This window comes from Oncorhynchus gorbuscha, linkage group LG20 (genome assembly GCF_021184085.1).
Source record: "Oncorhynchus gorbuscha isolate QuinsamMale2020 ecotype Even-year linkage group LG20, OgorEven_v1.0, whole genome shotgun sequence".
NCBI classification, from domain to species: Eukaryota; Metazoa; Chordata; class Actinopteri; order Salmoniformes; family Salmonidae; genus Oncorhynchus; species Oncorhynchus gorbuscha.
The window spans coordinates 25,054,823-25,078,600 of record NC_060192.1 but is presented as its reverse complement, the minus strand read 5'-3'; the positions used below and the strand labels follow the sequence as shown (position 1 = coordinate 25,078,600).

At 43.1% G+C, this 23,778-nt stretch overlaps 1 protein-coding gene across 1 annotated transcript in view; it reads right to left on the bottom strand.

Moving 5' to 3' along the window:
- LOC124007431 (pyruvate carboxylase, mitochondrial-like) overlaps nt 1-23,778 on the bottom strand; it is a 97,755-nt gene extending 73,977 nt beyond the window's left edge. The window contains 8 exon segments of the mRNA XM_046317983.1: nt 9,841-9,959; nt 15,581-15,732; nt 15,820-15,937; nt 16,035-16,180; nt 16,344-16,509; nt 16,618-16,802; nt 16,949-17,090; nt 23,757-23,778. Coding sequence (XP_046173939.1) covers nt 9,841-9,959; nt 15,581-15,732; nt 15,820-15,937; nt 16,035-16,180; nt 16,344-16,509; nt 16,618-16,802; nt 16,949-17,090 — 1,028 coding nt within the window. The 5' untranslated portion in view covers nt 23,757-23,778.

Sequence of the window (23,778 nt, the reverse complement as noted above, 5' to 3'; positions counted from 1 at the left end):
CAAAGTGTCTTGGCTGGAAATTGTTGTTGTATCAAACCACATTTCCATCCAGTTTTAGGCGCGTTAAGTCATACCGTATCAACAAAAAAAAGACAGCTGTGATGGAACCAGGTCGTTTCGATACAATTTAATAAAAGCCGACAAATCATTTATTTGTTCAACATTGTGGGATCTTTGTGTCTGTAAAATTAATTGAGCGAAATAGCAGGGGTAATGCCCATCATATCAAAGTAAACTTAAAGTCACACGAAATGGTGTGTGGTCCTCAGACTACGACTCGGGAAACCATGCAATTTATTAGGTTAAAGATAAGTATGATTAACTGCACAGGGTGGTGAAAGTGCACATGTGTTCTTCATGCTCCTTTCCAATAAACATTGAGGGTCTGACTGGTGACTTGATCGATGCTTGACAAAAAAAATTTCAAATGAGATGGAAACGCATTGAACTTAACATTTTTATTCAGTACATGAAAATATAAGCGAAGTACATTGTGTGCACTAAGTCTTCTCACACTGATTTTTAGTCTATTTGGTGGAAACACCAACAGTGGGAAAAAAAATGCATATTTTCTTTGTGAATTTTAGAACATTTGTTTGAAGAATTTGACACCAGTTCAATGGAAACCTAGCTATGAAATTGAATTATTTTGGCTGCTAGTGACACACTTTATGAACTCTCAAACACACAGGGCAAATGTTGATACAATACATGACAAGATAAGATCATTTCAGGCCTTGGAGTAGACTGGATACTGTGTGTCATAAAGACAGAATTTCTTCCAAACCGACAGAACCAAATGCAGGAAGAACTGTACAGGCCGAGAATAACTGACTAACTTGAACACAACAATATTTTCATACTTGCATTTAAATTTATACCATTATTTCTTTGTTGGCAAAGTTTCCCCATCACCAAATTGTACACAAATATAATAAGATCATGAATAACCAAATACAAACCTAACAGGAATACTCTTCCCCAGGCAATACATTTGATGTAGAAAAAGCACTTAGACAAATAATTTCTCTACAAACAGGGTCAAACTAGTGTTCATTGTAAGATAATTGCGCAATTCTATAAATTTAGTCGCAGCCTGGAACATGACATTTATGTAGCAGTGTTCATTCTCAACTCTTTAGACGAGTACCCGGTCATACATTTCATCAACTTGATGAGGTTTCTTTCATTTAGGAGTAAGTGGCCGCATTTCAAGTCAACGGGCGTAGGGCTCATCTGGTGAGATCACTTGGGGGGGGGAATAAGCAGCTTCTGCCTCAATAGTTTCTTCTCGACTTAGGCATGGTGAAATATCTAAGATGCACAACTGTTAGCTTAACCAACGTCTCTAACACATGACAACAAATGGGGGCAGTAATCCCTTTAAACATGTCAGACATGCTGTAAACAGTGAGTCCCTGCTTTGTTCTGTTATCTAATCTAACTCCTATATCCAGAGACCACAAGACGGACATTCTGCTACAGTTCCAAACAGTGTTGGGGTGGTAAGAAAGAAAAGGACAATAACAAGAAAAATACAGAAGGAAACAAGGACAGAGGAGAGGCGGAGGAGACTGCATTGCACAAAACCAAAGATGTGATATGAGCTGGAAGCAGAGGGAGGGAGGGACAGAAGGGTGGGGGGGGGGGGGGTTCCTACATAGTCTGATTTCCTATTCCACTTTAATTGCTGATGCCATGCGGCGCATGTGGCGCTGGTGTGGGGGAAAATGCCCCTCTCCGCAAAACCTAAAATCCTTCCACTGAAAGTCTCTCCGCTTTACCCCATCACTATATGGATAAGATCCAGGTCATCTTTAAACCAGCCCCAACACAATCCGTTGACGAGCTTTCCTCATCATTGTGTGCCAGTTTAGTACCCTTCTCCCTCTCCCCGCTCACGTTTCCCATTCCTAATTTCTCGCAGACTAGACAAATGTGCAGCTGCAATCTAGCCACAACTCAGTGATTTGAAACCCATTATAGGGTCAGTGACAGACAGCCTATAATGACTGAGCTGTAGACACACTGCAGAAAGAGAATTTAATTGAGGGAGAGGAGTGGGAAGGAGAATTGGAGTAGTGCAAATGCTGAGAGAATTGAGGTCTGCCATAAGCCTGAATATGCAGAAGGGAAAGCACAACACACTCCACCCATAGTATAGATATATATAGCCTTGTTCTAAAATTGATTAAATTACATGTTTATCCATCTACACACACTACCCCATAAAGACAAAGTGAAAACGGGTTTAGAAATGTTTGCCAATTTATTTAGAAAATATATGAAATAACTTATTTACATAAGTATTCAGACCCTTTGCTATGAGACTCAAAATTGAGCTCAGGTGCATCCTGTTTCCATTGATCCTTGAGATGTTTCTACAACTTGATTGAAGTCCACCTGTGGTAAATTCAATTGATTGGACATTATTTGGAAAGGCATATATAAGCCTTTCCAAAATATATATATATACACACGTGTATGTAAGGTCCCACAGTTGACAGTGCAGGTCAGAGCTAAAACAGATCTTGGAAGGGTACAAACATTTCTGCAGCAGTGAAATTGTCCAAAGAAACAGCAGCCTCCATCATTCTTAAATTGAAGTTTGGAACCACCAAGACCCTTCCTAGAGCTGGCCGCCCTGCCAAACTGAGCAATCGGGGGAGAAGGGCCTTGGTCAGGGAGGAGACCAAGAACCTGATGGTCACTCTGATATGTGGTATGGGTTTAGTTCCATTCTCTTGTCATTTACATGAAGTTACCCTAAAATGTGGTCTGGTAGAGGGTGGTGTAGATGTTGGGGTTAGACCCCAGTTGCCAGTAGAGGGAGTCCACATGACTTTGGGGAATGACTTGGCAGGTAGTAAGGTGTGGGCAGATGGCCAATTAAACATCTGTAAGAAGCAACCTTCAGTGTCACCTGCAAGGGAATCGCCGGATCAAAACTATGTCTGAGGTATTTCCAGTTTGTGCGGTAACCCGGGCGGCCTCTAAGGAGATTGAGAGTAAGCCAGAAAGTCTCGAGTTGCCAGTCAAACTCTAGACAGAACAGTTGACTAGTTCTAGAGATTCATTGATGGCTGAGCAAAAGGCCGATACTAACTTGGCTGATCTGTTTGACAAAGTTGTTCCTGATTCAGTGGTGAGGAATAGTGCTCAGTGTTATTTTCTTCTGGATGGGCTGTTGGTCAGGAAATGGGTTCCACACTGTGATCAGGGTCTAGGAGAACCAGTCTTTCAAATAGTTGCACCTACTACTTTGCGAAATAAAGTGTTGCAAACTTCACATGGTGATGTGGCAGGTCATATGGGTGTTCGTAAAACTTAGGATCGCATACTTCGTTATTTTTTCTGGCCACGTTTAAAGCGGGATGTATCTCAGTTTATTCAAACTTGTGATACGCGTCAGCGCACAAGCAAGTCAAACCAGGTTGTAAAGCCAGCACCTTGGTATCCAATACCAGCCATAGGCCAAACCAGGTTGTAAAGCCAGCACCTTGGTATCCAATACCAGCCATAGGCCAAACCAGGTTGTAAAGCCAGCACCTTGGTATCCAATACTAGCCATAGGCCAAACCAGGTTGTAAAGCCAGCACCTTGGTATCCAATACCAGCCATAGGCCAAACCAGGTTGTATAGCCAGCACCTTGATATCCAATACCAGCCATAGGCCAAACCAGGTTGTAAAGCCAGCACCTTGGTATCCAATACCAGCCATAGGGCAACCTTCTGAGCATCTTATTATCGATTGTGTTGGGACTTTACCAAGGTCCAAGTCAGGTCATAGCTACTTATGAATCGGTTGTGTCAAGCAACCAGATATCCGGCAGCTTTTTCCTTGCGTACCATAACTCAATTTATTTCAACATTTGGGATTCCAAAAATCATCCAGTCAGATCTGGGGTCCAACTTTACCTCCCATTTATTTGCCTAGGTACTCAAACAGCTTAAAGTTAAACACAAGTCTACTGCATTCGATGCCCAGAGACAGGGAGCTTTGGCATGTTTTCAAACTTTAAAATCCTTGCTTCGTACATATTGTACAGAACTCTGCAGATTGGGAGGAGGGGTTACCTTGGCTGTTACTAGCTGCTTGTGAAGTAGTGCAAGAAAGCAGTTGAGTTTAGCCCAAATGACTTAGTGTTCTTAGTTTTGTTTACAATAAAGAACATTTTTTTAATTGGCCTATACCGGTTGTTCGAGTCCCCTCATTTTTGCCACAGGCTATGAGCCTGCCTGTGACATTATCAATCATCCACAAGTCACAAATTCTTTTGTATGACCATTTTAGGCCCAGCTGTTGGAACTTTGGCTTTCCTGGATATAGCCACTATATTGTGATCACTGCATCCAATGGGTATGGATATAGCTTTAGAACAAAGGTATACAGCATTAGTAAAAATGTGATCGATACATGTGGATGATCTTGTTCCTGTAGTGCTATAAAACACCCTGGGGTCGGTTGATTAATTGTCCCTAGAAATTCTAAGCAAACAGCTAGAGGCAGGGCTTTCTCCTATAGAGCTCAATTTTTATGGAATGGTCTGCCTACCCATGTGAGAGACGCAGACGGTCTCAATCTTTAAGTCTTGTATTGATGACTCTTCTCTTCAGCGGGTCATATGATTGAGTGTAGTCTGGCCCAGGAGTGTGAAGGTAACGGAAAGGCTCTGGAGCAACGAACCGCCCTTGCTGACTCTGCCTGGCCGGTTCCCCTCTTTCCACTGGGATTCTCTGCCTCTAACCCTATTACAGGGGCTGAGTCACTGGCTTACTGGTGCTCTTTCATACCGTCCCTAGGAGGGGTGCGTCACTTGAGTGGGTTGAGTCACTGATGTGATCTTCCTGTCTGGGTGGGCGCCCCTCCTTGGGTTGTGCCGTGGCGGAGATCTTCGTGGGCTATACTCGGCCTTGTCTCAGGATGGTAAGTCGGTGGTTGAAGATATCCCTCTAGTGGTGTGGGGACTGTGCATTGGCAAAGTGAGTGGGATTATATCCTGCCTGTTTGGCCCTGTCTGGACAGGGCCACAGTGTTCCCCGACCCCTCCAGTCTCAGCCTCCAGTATTTATTCTGCAGTAGTTTGTGTCGGGGGGCTAGGGTCAGTTTGTTATATCTGGAGTACTTCTCCTGTCTTATCCGGTGTCCTGTGTGAATTTAAGTATGCTCTCTAATTTGCTCCTCTCTCGGAGGACCTGAGCCCTAGGACCATGCCTCAGGACCACCTGGCCGTGCTGCTGCTCCAGTTTCAACTGTTCTGCTTGCGGCTATGGAACCCTGACCTGTTCATCGGATGTGCAACCTGTCCCAGAACTGCTGTTTTCAACTCTAGAGACAGCAGGAGCGGTAGAGATACTCCGAATGATCGGCTATGAAAATTCAACTGACATTTACTCCCGACAACTACTGGGATTATTATTATTATACCATGCTGGTCATTTATGAACAACTTGGCCATGTTCTGTTATAATCTCCACCCGGCACACTGGTTCCTCTAGGTTTCTTCCTAGTTTTTGTCTTTCTAGGGAGTTGTTTCTAACCGTGCTTCTACACTTGCATTGCTTGCTGTTTGGGGTTTTAGGCTGAGTTTCTGTACAGCACTTGAGATATCAGCTGATGTAAGAAGGGCTATATAAATAAATGTGATTCGATTAATAACCTGAACCAGATTACAGGAACTGGTTACAGTGAGAAGCTTCCTCTTGAGCAGACAAGCTTGATGAAAACCAGTCAATATTCAGGTCCCCAAGAAAGCACTGTTTACTTCACACACACACCATCAAGCAGTTCACACATATGATTTAGATACTGACTGTTAGCACTTGGTGACCTACAGCAACACCCGAAAAGAAAAGGCTTTAAATGTGCCAAGTGAACCTGCAACCACAACACTTAAGATCTAAGCATTACAGGAGTATGGCTCTGAAGCATTTGTCTCTTCTATAGATGTTTATATCCTTGTATTGCTACTGATGTATAAATCACATTAATTATCTAAGGGAGTCTCAGAAATGGCTAATATGTTATCAGATGATAGAAGGTTCATGAAATCAATAACTCGCTAAGGCTACATGTATTAATATGGGCTATTTTCAGCCCTTTCCTGGGTAAGCTTATCAGAGAGACATAATATTTAAAAGAGCAGAGCAAGCAAGAGAAAAAAAAATATACATTTAGCAGTCCATCAATAAATTGGTGCGTGCGCTGCGGGGTTGAGGCTACAAACCCATAGGCTTGGCTCACTCTCATCCCTTGCAGGCTTCTGGGGTGGGGGGGGTGGACAATGAGTGTCGTAATGGAAGTACACAATGTCTCCACAAGCTCTGGCAGCTTTCATGGCTGGGATCAGTTCTTCCCTCTTCTGGTACACTGTTCTGCTTACTTTTCTTCAGGTCCTGGACCTCTGGTCAGGTCGTCCATTCTTTTATTAGTAGAATCCGAGTATTTGGACAAAACACTTTTCTTGCTTATAGGTCTCTTTGTTTAAAAGATGCTAAACGTGTGATAGAGACATCACTGGCACGGTCCTCAAAATGGTACTACCGCCGGCTTTGGGCTTTGTCATGGTAGCTATCAACGCATGTTAGGCTGTTACTCCTCGCAATTCCAGACAGGGCAGGTCACAGGAAACTTGAAAAACAAACAGCAGGGTACTAGACAGCCACAAACCAGGGTCAATCTGCCGTCCCAGCCACAATGGCTAACCACGTTGTGGGCTGCGCCCAAGAAAACATTGCCAGCTTGATGTCCAGCTAGCTAGCAGCTAGGCTAGCTGTGACGCCAAATAGCTCCTCAGAACGGTCCTTGGTCAACAGGATCACTGGAAAGATAAAAGCAATCCCAGCAACTGACGCCAACTGAGTCTCGGGAGCCAACATAAGCTAGGTAGCTACCATAAACTTCCAATATACTTTCAAACAAAACTAAGCCTTCCAGAAAGACAACCATCTCCGCAGCACTCCATCAATCAGGCCTTTCTGGTAGAGTGGCCAGACGGAAGCCACTACTGTAAGAAAGGTACGTGACAGCCCTCTTGGACTGCTAAAAGTCCTTTAGATGCCTCAGACCATGAGAAACAAGATTCTCTGGTCTGATGAAACCAATATTGAACTCTTTGGCCTGAATGCCAAGCATCACGTTTGGAGAACCTGGCACCATCCCTACAGTGACGAATGGTGGTGGCAGCATCATGTGGAAGGGGTCTGAATACTTTCCAAATGTACTGTACATGGCCTCCATACAGCAGGATACTGTTCCTAGAGAGGTGATGTTATGGCAACGCAAGAAAAAGGATGAATGCACCAAAAAAGGACAGATTGATATTGACTGAAATGAGAGAAATGCTATTATGAGACTGGGGAAGTCAGAGTTTGAGGAGTTAACACATTGCGATTTCATGGGCCATTTCCAGTGATTCCCATCACCACACAACTTAGTCGGAAATGACAGAGGGGGGCCTTAATTGGTCTTAATCACAGTGACCAATTGAAAGTCATGATTAAAGGTGGAGGCAGGCAGCCAAAAACATAGCTGTCGTGTAATAACCTACTAACCAGAGCACTATATTCAGTCCTGAGAACTCAACCCAGCTGGAGGAGACCATGGCCAGCGGCTGGTGGGCGTGGCTCAAATGCCTTTTTGGTGAGTTTCCGAAATAAGAATCAAGTGCATTTCCAGACCCAATCACTCAGAGGAGTGCTCCCGCTGAATGCCAATTGCAGTCTGACAGTTTCAATTTCATGTGACAAGATGGACATTTATAATGAATGAACCTACATTCCTTCCACGCGACCAGACAGGCACAAATACAGAAGTCTGTGCCAGGAGCACAGGAGAAACACAAAAAAAAAAAAAATTCATATCAATTTGTGTGAGTCAGTGTTAAAAAATGATGCCGCTTTGCTTTCATCCCTCCTGAATTATTAAATAGAGGACTTTGCTGCATCTGATAAGTGCATGCTATTGTCAGCGTTTCACCTCTAAATGCATTTGACAGGTGAGATTAGGCATTTCATCATCTTTAGTGTCCAGAGTAGGAAGTCCAAATGACATAGCACTGCGAGACCATTTGTGGACTAGGATTCTGGCTCTGAATCTAAAACTCAGACAACCTGGATTGTGATTTATATGGAAAAGGAAAACGGCATAAGAACATAATGTTCTTCAGCATCTGCTATAGCAGTCCATTTACTTCATCGGTACGACACTTCTGTAGGGTTCCTTTGCGTTATCACAAAGCAAGATGTTCAGTCCTTGACTAAGTAGTATCATGTCTTCCCATCTGGTTCCTTTTCTTCCTCCATGATAAACTTAACTCTTCAATCAAGTTCCCAAGCAGAGGAAACCCAAGTCAACCATAACAATCAAGCAGAAAAAGCATCAAAAAACAGAAACTAAAAACACTCATTCATTGGCTAGACTCACAATCCAAAAGGATCTTTCTTTTGTCCACTCATCTGGAAATACTGACTAGATTACCTACATGACTATATGGATTTAAATTCATGTATATGACTTCTGATTTTATTTCAAGTAGGATAGCAGCCAACACGAAATGACTAATATTGATAACCATCTAGATGTCACATTGATGACATCTAGATGGTTATCGGCAACAGCACCAGGACAGAGTGCCCTTCGCTCCCGCTTAACAAGCACTACCATCCAGCAAGAGCGTGGGAATAGTAACCAACATCAAGTTGACAGTCACGGTAAGTATAAGCATACAATCTATGACGCAAAGTCATCCCATCAATAAAATTTGAAAAAACAAATCGTCAGTTTTATAACTGAACATTTAAAATGGTGTCAAACAGTGAAATACAACTCAAACTCATCCTCTGGCTTCAAAACAGAAGTCAAACAAACTCTTGCGGTACAGTAGTTGGCGTGGTAAGAAACAGCTAAAAACAGTACACTATAGCAGAGTGCTTTCCATACACCCACTCCCTTCCATACACCCACTCCCTTCCATACACCCACTCCCTTCCATACACCCACTCCCTTCCATACACCCACTCCCTTCCATACACCCACTCCCTTCCATACACCCACTCCCTTCCATACACCCACTCCCTTCCATACACCCACTCCCTTCCATACACCCACTCCCTTCCATACACCCACTCCCTTCCATACACCCACTCCCTTTCCATACACCCACTCCCTTCCATACACCCACTCCCTTCCATACACCCACTCCCTTCCATACACCCACTCCCTTCCATACACCCACTCCCTTCCATACACCCACTCCCTTCCATACACCCACTCCCTTCCATACACCCACTCCCTTCCATACACTGGTCGTCATATTGGGCTGCAGCTACATTCTCAGTTGAGATGAATTAACAAATCACAGCACATATTGGTGGGTACACTTCCTGCTTTTACCTCCCGCTTCGCACCTATGGGTACACCTCACAAATGGCCGCCAGTCCACCCATTATGCCATAATTTACTTGAATACGGACGCCCGTTCTGTGTTTTGCTATTAGAATGGCCAATTAGGGTCATCCAACATTTCATGACCTTAACAGCACTAAGTTTGCCAGAATGTAGAAGATCTACATGGATTTGCCAGAATGTAGAAGATCTACATGGATATGGGTTTGCCATGTTTTTACCTACATATTGTTTTCAGTTAAGTTGACACAATGAAGCCATTTAGAAGTATTGGGACCCAACCTTTATAAAGACAGTGAGCAAAAGGACAGTCTTGACGCTTACCATGAACAGACATAATTTGACCAGACAGGGAACAGTCTTACAGGTCGTCAGAGAAGTGACATTGTAATGCCAAGTAACGGCCATGGCCTCCTCGTTAAAGTCTAACTTACTCTGTGACCTGCTCAGTAACGGTGTGCTCCACCTGTAGGCGGGAGTTGACCTCGATGAAGTAATGCCTTCCATGTTTATCCACCAGGAACTCCACCGTGCCAGCATTCTCATAGCCCACCTGTACACACAGGACAAATCCAATTAGATGCAAACCTCTACTTCCTCACCTACCTGAGGACATGGAAAGACATTTGAAGAAATAAGTATGCCTGGATTTCTTGGCAAATTCTGAATTCTATTGGAAGAGTTTACACGTTCTGTGTTTCAAAAGCTAAAATTAACTTCATACAAAGAATAAACCAAGTCACACGTACTGAATCAGTTTCTCCCCCCCCCCCGCTACTACAGAAAACTAAATCTAAAAAAAAATTTAAAAAAAGGGAAAAGGACAAGACTGCCAGCTAATATCTACTGAAGACTGCGATATCCCATTGTGATTATAGTCATTTTTAGACAGCCTTGGAGCTCAGCCAAAGAGGAAGCAGGATTTAATATAAATCAGCCCATTTCCCCCTCCACAGCACTGCGGGGTGTCAAAATAGCACTAGCCAAATTCACTGAAATCTGAACCACTGAAATTCATCCCTTGCCCAAAACTAATCTCTGCCAGCTAGGCAGGCACCCGCTCATCCATTCAGTCACCCACGTGAAGGTGCAGGCTCATGGCTAGGCAGTTCATGTCACACAGGATAAGTGCTGTGTATGTACAGTGCCTTCAGAAAGTATTCACACGCCTTGACTTTTTCCAAGGTGTTACAGCCTGAATTTAAAATGTATTCAATTGAGATTTTAGGTCACAGGCAGACACACCACCTCCCCATAATGTCAAAATAAAAACGTTTAAAGATTATTGAATGTATACATTTTTTTTTTGATAAACAAAGAGGCTGAAATGTCTTCTGTCAATATGTATTTCAACCCCTTTGCTATGGCAAGCCCAAATAAGTTCACAAGTAAACATTTGCTTAACAAGTCAAATAAGTTCAAATGGAGTCACTGTGTGCAACATGTTTGAATAACTACCTCAGCTCTGTATCCCGCACAGATAAGTTCCCTTAGTTGAACAGTGAATTTCAAAACAAGGCAGGATACTCGGAGCGCAGCCCAATCCAGAAATCTGGCAGTGGGTTCTGATTAAATTCCATTTTTCACAGAACCGCTTGTTGAAATTTCAATGAGGCTCTCTTGTTCAGATATCAGTAACTGGACTGCAGGCAGGGCATGAAAGGGATAACGACTCCAGTTGTTTGTGTCAAACATTTCAGGAAAGTACCTGTGTAATTGCGCACCCAACTCACTCAGGTGCTTCGCTTTAACAAAATTAACCACTTTCATTGTAGTGTCCAAAATGTATTTCAAGCTGTCAGGCATTCCCTTGGCAGTAAGAGTCTCTCAGTGGAGGCTGCAGTGTACCCAAGTGGCATCGGGAGCAACTGCTTGCATGCGCTTTACCACTCCACTATGTCTCCCTGTCATGGCTTTTGCACCATCAGTACAGATACCAACATATCTTTACCACCAAAGTCCATTTGATGTCACAAAGCTGGCCAGCGGTTTGCAGAAGAGGATGTCTTATTTGACCTTCCAAAAACAAATACCAGGAGCTGTGCATGCCAAGTCTGTTGACTCATCCAGCTGTAACGCATACAATTCACTGGCTTGTATGCAAAGCAGTAATTGTTTCAAAACATCACGTTGTCACATAAACATGGTTAGCAGATGATGCAAGTGTAGCAAAATGCTTGTGTCTCTAGTTCCGACAGTGCAGTAATACCTAACAAGTAACCTAACAATTTCCCAACAACTACCTAATACACACAAATCTAAAGGGGTGAATGAGAATATGTAGATATAAATATATGGATGAGCGATGGCCAAACAGCATAGGCAAGGTGCAATAGATGGTATAAAATACAGTATATACATATGATGAGTAATGAAAGACATTATTAAAGTGGCATTGTTTAAAGTGACTAGTGATGCATTTATTAAAGTGGCCAGTGGCCCTCTCCGAGTTAGTGATTGCTGTTTAGCAGTCTGATGGCCTTGATAAGCTGTTTCAGTCTCTCGGTCCCAGCTTTGATGCACCTGTACGGACCACGCCTTCTGGATGATAGCGGTGTGAACAGGCAGCGTCTCGGGTGGTTGTTGCCCTTGATCTTTTTGGCCTTCCTGTGACATCGGGTGCTGTAGGTGTCATGGAGGGCAGGTAGTTTGCCCCCAGTGATGCGTTGTGCACCACCCTCTGGAGAGACTTGCGGTTGAGGGCGGTGCAGTTGCCGTACCAGGCTGTGATACAGCCCGACAGGATGCTCTCGGTTGTGCATCTGTAAAGGTTTGTCAGATTTTGGGTGACAATCCAAATTTCTTCAGCCGCCTGAGGTTGAAGAGGAGCAGTTGCTCACTCTTCACCACACCGGCTACGTGTGTGGACCATTTCAGAGGATAAGGAACGAGACCCACGGAGCGGGGACGAGACCCACGGAGCGGGGACGGGACCCACGGAGCGGGGACGGGACCCACGGAGCGGGGACGAGACCCACGGAGCGGGGACGGACCCACGGAGCGGGGACGAGACCCACGGAGCGGGGACGAGACCCACGGAGCGGGGACGAGACCCACGGAGCGGGGACGAGACCCACGGAGCGGGGACGAGACCCACGGAGCGGGGACGAGACCCACGGAGCGGGGACGAGACCCACGGAGCGGGGACGTGGACCCACGGAGCGGCTTCCATCACCAATAACATCTGGACAAGGGAAACTAAGGCAATCTGCTGTTTTAAATATGTCAATGCTGGCTCAGTTGACAACAAAAATACAGGGCTTTCAGTTGGAGAGAGTGCAATGGTGTGGGGGGTGGTGGTGTAAAATGAATTAAATGAGCATGTGGGCTAGAAGAGAAAAGAATGGAAGTAGGAGACCTTATCAAGGCTGTGACCACACCCCTACATGTTCTTAAGAGGCTCTGGGTAGAGTGGTCACCATGGAAACGAGACAAAAAATATTACAAACTAGTTTTGACAGAGATCGCTTTTCATTAGCAATTTCAGTTATTCAAGTTTTATTTTCGGACCTTTTCAAAACTCCTTGTGGTAGCTTTGTAATTGAATGACAAACATTTCTGGGGTTGGAGTAAAAACACTTTCCCACGAACTATCAGCACACAATCACATCGAAATATGTTGAGACTTGTTACGGCTTAAAAATCCTTCTTTAACCCATCAATAAGGGATCATAGCTCCCACCTGGTCAGTCTTATGGAAAGAGCAGGTGTTTTCATAATGTTTTGCACACCCAGTGTACACTGGATGTTCAATTCAGATACAAGAGTGATCCCTATAACCACGCCTTGACAAGCACATGTATCAATATTCTAATGTATCGGAGGAATTTATTACCCTAGTATTCTAGTCAAAATGTCATATCTCAAATCATAACTAAATCTACCCAAAGCATGTTTCACACTGAGATTTTGGTCCACAGCTTACTCCTGAGATAAAGGGCCGGAACACCCGCTTTTAATGAAGTTGTAATCAAGTTTCCTAAATTAACCACAGATGATTAAAGCTTTAAGTAACAGATCAAAGTGATTATAAAATGTACTAGGGTCTGGGGAAGGTACGATATAAAAGGTATATGGGTGAACAGTATCCTCCTTAGATAAGTCATGGACTGTCAGATATGATTATCTATGGATATCCCACAGGATAGTAGAACAGGAGAATCATTGAGCATTTACTCTATAATTCACTTATAGATAAGAGCAACAAACTAATTCTAAAGGAAATTTGAAACTCTTCGACATGACAAGCTGGACCCTCGTGGAAACGCATGCAGAAGTGCTTAACACATCTGATATGCAAACAATGTGCTCATGTGGGAGGAGTCTGTTAGTGTACCACCACTGGCAGGGTTTGTTTTCGTTAGGAGAGCAGGTTTCTCGAAGTGCATGCATAGCCAAACGCTCTCGTCACCACTCCTCTTCATTCCTCACTGCCATATGATTGAACAGATGGAGAGAAATTCTGTCCCTCACTCACACCCAGTTTCTTTCTCTCTCCCTCACAGACCAATGCTGGTGTAGTCATATTTTCCATTCTGTTAAGTTATTGACAGAGCAAATAGGGTGGGAGACTGGTCACTGTAGTGCATGTCTGGGTATCAGGCTGAATGGATGAGTTCAGGCAGTTCAACAGTGGCCGATCCCAAATTGAGGGCCACATGCACACAGGTCTTTCTTCACTCCCTCAAACATGGCAAACTCGTCCCACCCCCTGCCTCCCTCTTCCATCCCAAAAACAGCAAAAAATGTAATACAAGCACTTGCAAAATACAGCTAGCTCAAGGGTGAACATGACAGGCACACCAGCTAGTGTACACAACGTCTAATAGTTTCTCATACAGGATGGGGAAATCGGTGGGATGCCACTGACAACAGTAACTGTTTTCAGATCAAAGTAATTGCTTCCACCTCAAGAAAACAAAATAAGTCAGCTTGATTGCAATCAGGAAATTCTTCAATTGCGTATTGTTAGGACATTTTAGCACAGTGCTGAGCTATAGTTCGAATCAGAGTTCCATTATTGTTCAATTGTACCCCCCCCCCACGAAACAATAGCTGCTACATGACTAGACTATATTCAGTAGCCTATATTGCCATGGCCGCCGCCTCTCTCTTCCCCCCCCGGTTCCGCTCATAAATGTGCTGCTATAAGGCCTACTCACAGACTGCTTCAGAGATCTACTTATGAGGCAGGCATGAATGTCATCAAATACTCGCAGTCAAACAATCAATAATACGGCGCAACTGTTCCCCCCCCCCCGTGTGTTTGGTCCAGACTGCCATCTCACCTGCAGCGAACCGCACAACGGTACGAATCGGACCGAGACCACCCTTTGAGCGATACACCGTGCATAGTGTTTACACCAGTTCAAACCAACTGAACTAAGGGAGTAAACACTATGGTGTGAAAGCCCCCCTTACAGGTGATATTTATTGTGAGTGGGAGTGGCAGTCTCAACAGTTCACTACTAGTGGCAGTCTCCTCTGGCCATCTGTGTTGTTGAATGCTGCCATCTAGTGTGCCAATTGGTAGCCTGCAGGTGAAATTTCTTTCCACTGCTTTAATTAGGCTCTAGTCTTTTACTTTGATCCCTTCTTCCTTCCCTGTAGGACACTTATAAATCGAAATCGCTCTTTTGGTCTCTAAATCCCTTTCTTAAACTGCATTATTCCTTTCTAGGTTCTCATCCCCCTCCCACATGTCTCCAATGCCTCTATGAGCACAACAACGAATGAGAACACCCATTTAGAAGGGCTCAGAGTAGCTTATAAATGAATTTAAAACATTGTGCTTTGAGGGTCTTGCCTTGGTTTCCTTACTACGTTTAATTTGTTTTATTTTTTAAATTAAACATTTTTCATTATGAGACGTTTTGAACGAAAGGCCAAGAACGAACAAACTCAGGGTTTCTCAACTTTCATCCTTGATGTTTATGGTGTCTGTGAGAAGTGTTTTTGCACAATAAAACGGACTTAAACTCCACTCAATTCAAACAATGATCATCTGATATTCCATTCAAAACTGCAAATACATACAGCTCAGCCATTTTAAAAGGCAGCAGTGCCAAAATTCTAAACATTTAAAAAATGAAAATGACAAAGGAATACAAGGTTTCAGCTCTACACTCCCTATTAAAAGAATTCATCATAAAGCGTGTGTGTTGCATCCTGTACCTGTCTGGCCAGGTTGACAGAGTCAGCGGTGAGTCTGTCCCGGAGGTGTGGGTCCAGTTGTACAGCCGGGGCGATCTCTACCACCTTCTGGTGCCTCCTCTGGATAGAGCAGTCCCTCTCATACAGGTGGATAACATTACCATACTTATCACCTGGGAGAGATGGGATGACAATGTGATTAGATCTACTGTATACAACCCTTTTAAAAGACACAACAAAAAACAGTCTAACAAACTCACCCAGGATCTGCACTTCAATGTGTCTGGGTCTCTCAATGAACTTCTCCACGAAAAGAGCACCGTTCCCAAACGCAGCCAGGGCCTCAGAGTACGCACGCTGATAGTTCTCCTCCAGCTCCTACACACGTCAACCGACGGGGATCAATAAGTCAGCCAGCACAAAGACAAAACACTCAGACTGGAGCCTCTACTTAGGCACAGATATTTATACTCGCCTCATACTCTTTGACCACCCTCATTCCCCTGCCCCCACCACCGTAGGCAGCCTTAAAGATTATGGGAAAGCCATAGGTGTTGGAGAACTCCTGGGCCTCCGTTAGGCAAGTGATGGGACCGTCTGTCCCTGGTACAACTGGAACTCCTGGAAGCAAAAACAATCCAACAATTTGAGCTTAACTAAACAGTTAACAGTACACAATGTCAGCTGTATGTTTGATGATTTTGCTGAAGAAATTACTTTAAAACACGAAACAAACATCCATCAGATGGTCCTGAACATGACAGTGAGTGAGTGTCCAGCCTACCTGCACGGATAGCGATGGATCGAGCCTCCACCTTGTCTCCCATCTTGCGCACCACATCGGGGGAAGGGCCAATGAAGCGTACCCCAGCATCGACACATGCCTGAGCAAAGTCTGATCGCTCAGACAGGAAGCCATACCCAGGATGGATTGCATCCACATCATTTTCCTGAGAAAAATAGTAAAACGATGTGGAAAAAAACATAAAGCTGTGATCTTTAAGAGCAGTAACAGTTGGTTCAGAAAAGTTTCCAAAATATATTTTCACATCTCTGACCTTAGCAACTTTGATGATGTCAGGGATGTCCAGGTAGGCAGCCACGGGCGGCAGGCCCTTCCCTATGAGGTAAGCCTCATCTGCCTTCTGCCTGTGCATCTGGCCGGTGTCTTGCTCAGAGTAGACAGCCACTGTCCGGATCCCCAGCTCAGTGCACGCCCGGAACACACGGATGGCAATCTCACCTACAAGTTGTTGGATTACTCAGCTGTCATCATGCAGTCTCAGGAAAATGTAATCATGTGGTGAGAGGAAACTAGCTACAACAATTTGGCTTACATTTCAGCGTTTTAGTGTCAGAAATACCAAGGTAGGAGAATTGTTAGGGTACCTCTATTGGCCACCATGACCTTTTTGATGGGCTTGTATTCCAGTGTCTGAGGGGAGTTGTGGGTGGTGCGAGACAGGCAGCATGCCCTCCTGACAGCCAGTAGCCCCAGGGCCGAACGCATACCTCCAACGTGCAGCAGCATCTTCACAGAGGAAGGGTGTGGTTAAGTAGTAAACAGACAGCCCATGCATGATGCAACACAGGTCCTGACCTATATACAGTTGTATGGGGACTGACTTAACGGACAGTAAAAATGTCAAACTTGTCAAGGCGATAAGATGCAGACAACAGATAAAATAAGCCTAACACTTCCTTTTGCTTTACCTTGGAAGAAATATGGGAATACTAGATACCCGACTTACCTGTAGAAATATCAGTTGTGTCTAGAAACATTTGCACCAAAATGTTTTTTTTTTAACCTTAAGTGTGTACTTCACTGCATTTATACTTGAGATATCACATTAGCAGTAAAAGTAATTTTTTTATATGTAAAAAAATACAAAATAAAATTGCTGGAGGACATCTTTAACCTCTATTACAGTACACTGACCAGACCTCTGGCCTAACACTCCATACCAACTGACTAAACAAAGCATTCATGTGCAACCCAGGGGTCAGTGACAAAAAAAAAAAAACAGGAGGTGGAACTTTAAAAAATAGTTTGGTAAACACTTTCCATCTGAACAAATAGTGACTGACTGAACACAGCAGGGGTGGAAGCTCCATGGGACGCAGATGGGAAAAGAGTAAAACATTCCAATTCAGAGGACCTGTAGAGGAGATCAATTCGGCAATACTTGATTCATTAGAAAAGGCCAAGGGGAAATTAAATTGGGTTTGAACACAACAAGAATTAAATATAAAATGGTTGAATGTCCAACTGCCTCTAACACGCCACCCTAGCACACAAATAAATCCAAACCCTTCAGAGTATCCGAAGAGCTGGCCTGTTGATGTGACAATATCATGAGACTGGTCCGCCGATACAGCAGCATTAGTGACCTCTCGTAGTGACCTCTCGTAACTCCAGCATAACAAAGCTCAGTTGTCCATGGTCCGACCACCAGTTCTCCAGATTTGGAAATACCTCATCTGTATAAGTAGTAGTCACATGAACAGGCTAACTGATCAACACTAAGAGGTGGATATGGTTTGATACACCAGAATTCAATCCGAACACTAAAAATGTTGGGCATAAACAGCAATGGCACGTCCACTGCTGCGTTGGCAGGAGCAAGAGACTGATAAGCCATAACACGTTCAGTACTTTGTGATCCCAAATATAGGACATCAAATTAAAAAGTCTATCATACGGGCACTTCATTATAGCTATACCTGCACTGCATGTTGAAAATGAAACAGATTGGGACTAAACCAAACAAAAATACTGCAAAGCGCACATTGCAATAACAGGTTCAAAGGTAAAAAGAAAAGGGCAGCTTGCAGGAATGCTCTTTTGATGTCAGATCCCCTTGATAACAAATATTTGTTTTGCCATGTGGACAAATGATACCATTTATTATGAAATTCTCATGGTACTGTCATGTTGGCATTAGAATAAAACCAAAGAATTGATAAGAAATCCCTAACCATTTTAACCCTAACCTAGTACATTACTGCACGTGACATCTTTTATTTATAACATCCTCAATAAATGCAGGTGAATGAACCTAAGACTTCACTATGTTCCCATGAATAGAAATGACTTGAAAATAAAGCAAAAGGAAAGAGCAGAGTTGGCACAAAAAAAAGAAAAGAAATGAGGCTAGTCTGAGGCTGAATGAATGGAAGTGGGCCAAATGAAACAGGATATTCTTGACGACATTCCTCTGGTCCAATCATTTGAGAGACATGTTAAAAGGCAGCTTATTGTAATATAGCCTGGTACATTGTCTTCCAACTGTAATTTGACCTGTCAACCATTTCAACCCAAAAATGAGCTGCAAACGTATTTCATTGTGTTCTGTATTCAAGCTGACAGGGTGTGTTTATGGCTTAATGAGGGCTCTGGAGAAAGTCTGGCACCAAGGACCTCACATCAGCAGACTGACCTTGTTGAACAGCCTCTCCATTGTCACCTAAAGTGCCTTCTTTCTAGACAAGAGAAATAGCCCAGGCCACATTGTAAAACGTGATGGCTACTGTAATAAGTTGACTACCTAATGAGTTATTACTACACAGGACTTTCATTGAGATTTCAGGGATTGATATCAAGGTGTTGCCCTATTGCCTGGGGAAAATAAATTGAGCAGTCCCGCAAGTTGAGCCTGCCCCATTTGGGCAGGTCATTGAAAACCAAACTGCAAAGAATTCCAGTAGCCTAAACCTGACACTTCTGGTTCATCCGATTGTATTAGGCGAAAGACAATTTATGGCAGTCAAGCAAGTTTAGCTTGTTCTGAGATTTTTACTGATTTACTGGAATTCTTAGCATTTGGGTTCTCAGTTTCTAATTCCTTCCCCATGTGTAGGTGAAAGGCAAGCTGTATGGCACTTCTGTATGTCAATAGCTAGTTTACTTTTTCAACCAAGTGATCATAATCGTCAGGCAACCAATTTTTTTTAAAGCACCCAACTTACCGAAGGGCAAATGCCTTTCAGAATGTAACGTCAATCCCTGTGACAAACCAACCTATAGCATAGAACTAGGACCCTAGTGACATGCAGAGACTTCACTACCATCATTACCCAAATATTGCCAATATGTCACTCATAAATACATGGGCCTAAACATGGCCATCAATAACCTGATGACTTTGAAAATGGGCCGTGACAGGCAGAACAAGGTGGTTTACATATTCCATCAAATCAGTCTACATGTAGGCAGGCTTAGTCTCTGTGCTGGTCTTTCCCACCACACAGACATACTAGAACATGTTGGGGCAATTAATTAGTCTTAAAACCAGATGACTGAACACGCATACAAACACTCAGTTCAACAAACACTGATGTGGCATATAGTAAATGGTTACCAGTAGGCTGATAGCCAAATAAGAAAAATAAGTGGTAAAAAAAAGCCTGTTTACTACCATCATTACAAAAGTTTAGTTTTATTCAATTTAGAGGCTGAATCCTAAACATTCTGAACACAGTAGCCAAGACATATGCTACTTGTGTTGATAGCACTGAATATAACCAGAGTGCAAGTGTAGCAAGTTGAGGTTGTTGTTGGGTAAACAACCCCACCATGCAGTTATAAACATACATGAGGTATAGAAGCGGTGTTGAAGAAACAAAGCCTCAACTTAATCAACTCATCTGGAACAGATCTGGCATGCTCTTCACAACAAACACCTTCATTCAACAATTCATTTTAGATTCTGGAAACATGGGGAGTAGGTGAAATGCATTTTAATTTCTTCACGATTTGCCCGCAATAATCTTCACAGTAACTACAATTGTAGTACAAGGAGTCAATGTCGTAGACTACCATTAAACATATGAGAAGGACTTTGACCTAATAGAAGTGTTGCAGGAATCCTACCTTCGGCAAGGTAGCTGGACAGATTTCTGCAACGACAATAATTCCTGCTCAATTAAGCAATATTTGCCCTAGAGACATTCTCAAACCTCAAAAGACCTAAGTTTGAGTGGAGTACTATTACATGTTGCATAGATCCAGCTATATTAAATAGGAAAAGTGCACTTTTTTTTTTTTACAAAATCTGCATTCTGGATGTAAATGGCATGTTATATAAGAGTCCACACACTATTTTTTAAAATTGGTTTTGAAAAATGTACCCCAAACAGCAATGGACTTCCTTATGCACATTTTTTGCAGTGCCAGGGAGTGGATTAAACAATAAAAGCTCCAAAAACAACCAAGTATCTCATTTTAGAACTGCAACGCTCTCAGTAGTGATCCAGGTCTTTAGTTGTTGTACATATTAAATTTGTGTGATTCCAAACTTCAACCGCAACGTTATATACCACTTTGTGCGACTCATGCCATACTTTTCAGAGTGCTCATGCTACACGGAGAAGCATCACTAGTGGATAGGGGAAAATCACTCGAATGGCACAAAATGGAATATAACATTGCAGATAACGCTCGGAATGACAATTTCACATACATCTACAAGACCTGCATCACTATACTGAGAGCATTGCGGTTTCTAGAAGGATGTATATTTAGGTGTTTTTGTGCATGTTTTATCCACGCCTTGGCACTGCAGAACAAGCTAAATTTAAGTAGAATTGCAGAAAAGTGTGTGGACTCTACTATAACATGCAATTTACATCCAAAATATATTTATTTTACATCAAAATGCAAAGTTAACTTCTCCTTTAAAGGGATACTTCTAGATTTTGGCAATGAGGAAAGTGCAGTTTGAAGTTGCTAACTACCAGACATAAAAATGTTATCCACTAGGTCAGCCGACTCTGGGAAAGTAGAGAAAGGGCTTCATTGCCAGAACCCCGAAGTATTCTGTTAAAGGGATTGATCAGCCAGAATCAAACTTAAGACAGTACACGCAAATACACCGTAGGTGGAAAACAAAAAGGCTAGCACGAAGAGCATGCCATATTTGAACGTAGTCTCTTTCCCAGCTAAGTGTTTAGTAAGCTATAAGCCTGGCAAGGGTAACTTGAACCTAGGCCTAGATGCCATCGGTAACCATGACATTCAAAAACCAAGTCTAGCAATGTTGCAGACTGAAAATGTAGGGACAGCTATAGCCCCAAAGCTAGTTCTCTATTGAAGCAAACCTATGTCCCATGTTCCAAATGTACATTACATTTAAACTTACTCTATCCATTGTCAGCTGATTTCTGCCTGTGGAAATGTATCCACAGGAAAGTATTATTAAGCCAACTTCAAAACACAGGTGTCTGTGTGTGGCTATTATGACTTGTCAGCTAAGGCACCTTATGTGCACAAGACAGAAGTAGCCTTCAAGTATGCATACTAACTGAAGTCTTGCAGGTATTTACATGGTTTTGCACATGTGCCAGGTTCTAGAAATCTCAATGGCAGTAACGGCAAGCTAAACAGTTGGGTAAATAATACCATTGCTATTTTCTCAAATTTTGACCCGAAAAAAGACAAACCGCACAGACAGCCGGCAGAGTTAGTACAAATGTGATTTTGTTCAACAATCTGATTTGCAAGTAAACTTCAAGTGTTTGCAGTGCTTTATTTCAGATCAGAAACCGTGTGGTTAGGGCCCTGAATGCTGAATGGCTGAAAGCTGTGGTATCATGTAAGTCGCTCTGGATAAGAGCGTCTGCTAAATGACTTAAATGTAAATGTAAATGTATCAGACCATATACCACAGGTATGACAAAACATTTTTTTTTACAGTTTCATTACATTGGTAACCAGTTTATAATAGCAATAAGGCATCTCGGGGGTTTGCGGTATACCGCCAATATGCCACGGCCAAAGGCTGTAAGCAGGCACACCGCGTTGCGCATAAGAACAGCCCTTAGCCCTGGTATATTGGCCATATACCACACCCCCTAGGACTTATTGCTTAAGTGTATACCAGAAAGCTGGTATCAGTCTGATTTATTCATGGACAGCAGTTGGTAAGATATGAAGAAAGTAGAAACCATAAGGAAATGTCACAATAGATGGTTGGGACACTAATGCACAATAAAGGCTATGCCACCGCAGTGTTCTTCAGACTGGTCCTGCATACCCACGCCAAGGGTCTGGCCTGCACCTCGGACTTGTCTACACACCTCATGGGTTCCGAGGACAATAATTTAATAACACTGCTAGGTCTATATATCAGAATGAGTGAACAGGAGTCCAAAAGTTACACGTTGTTGCACGCTATGAACTAGATTTTATACGAGAATCCTTTCCAGACATTCCCACATATACAACATGCACATGAATGAACTGTCCAGACAGTTTCTGTTCCACTGAACTCTTGACCGATTCACCAGTGTCGAGGTGCTTCACTGATCGAAAGAGCAAACAAACCAATCTCAATCAATGTTCTCACGTTTGACCTCCATTCGGTGTATTATTTGGCAGTCAGAAGATAACGAATATGTACATAACTAGTTTTTACTGGAGTCCAAAAGGGCATTGTCGCGGTTAATTCTAAATGGCTAGCTATGTGGAAATGTCACCATCATTTGGGGGAGTTGTCGGCTACAGTGTACACTTTTGCTCGGTGCTTAGTATGCAGCCACCTCACAGCCAACTAACTTCCATGAGAAAGGGCTTCAGTAACTGGCATAGCTAACTCGCTAGCTAGCCAACCAACTGTTAACTAGCTAGCAGCTCTGGACCTGCATGTAAAAACATAGTATGATGGATGGATGTTGGCCAACTACCACGGGATAAGCAACATAAACAACCCCCAAATGGTCTATTTTTCTCCAAGACTTGTAATGCAAAAACAAACAAAAAAAACTTACCTTACGGTCTCAAGTTGACAGTAGAATGCGTGAATGACTGAGGCTTTAAAGTCTCCCAGCTAACGTTCAGTGGCTATCGGACATTAGCATGGGTGTTGGTGTGGCGCTTTTGACTGTCGCTGGCAGTTCGCTCTTCTCTTCAATCAGCGTAAATTGATCTACCTCAGTGCATGTGGCTTTTATGGTTTTTGCACCCTAACTAACTGTCCTCCTTGATGGCTGAAAAAAAAAATCTGGTGTTATAATGACTAGCTAGCTGTCTATTGAGATAATACATTTAAACCCATTCAGACGACTCGCCCACCCCTTGGCTACCTGCTATTGGTTAGTTTTTTCCTTACGTCAATTTAGTTTCAAGGGTGTATTCTTTCCGCTGATTCTGTTGTAAAACTTTTCGCAAACAAACGAAACGAAACAGGGAGACACCTACCTGAATTTGTCCAACATAAATT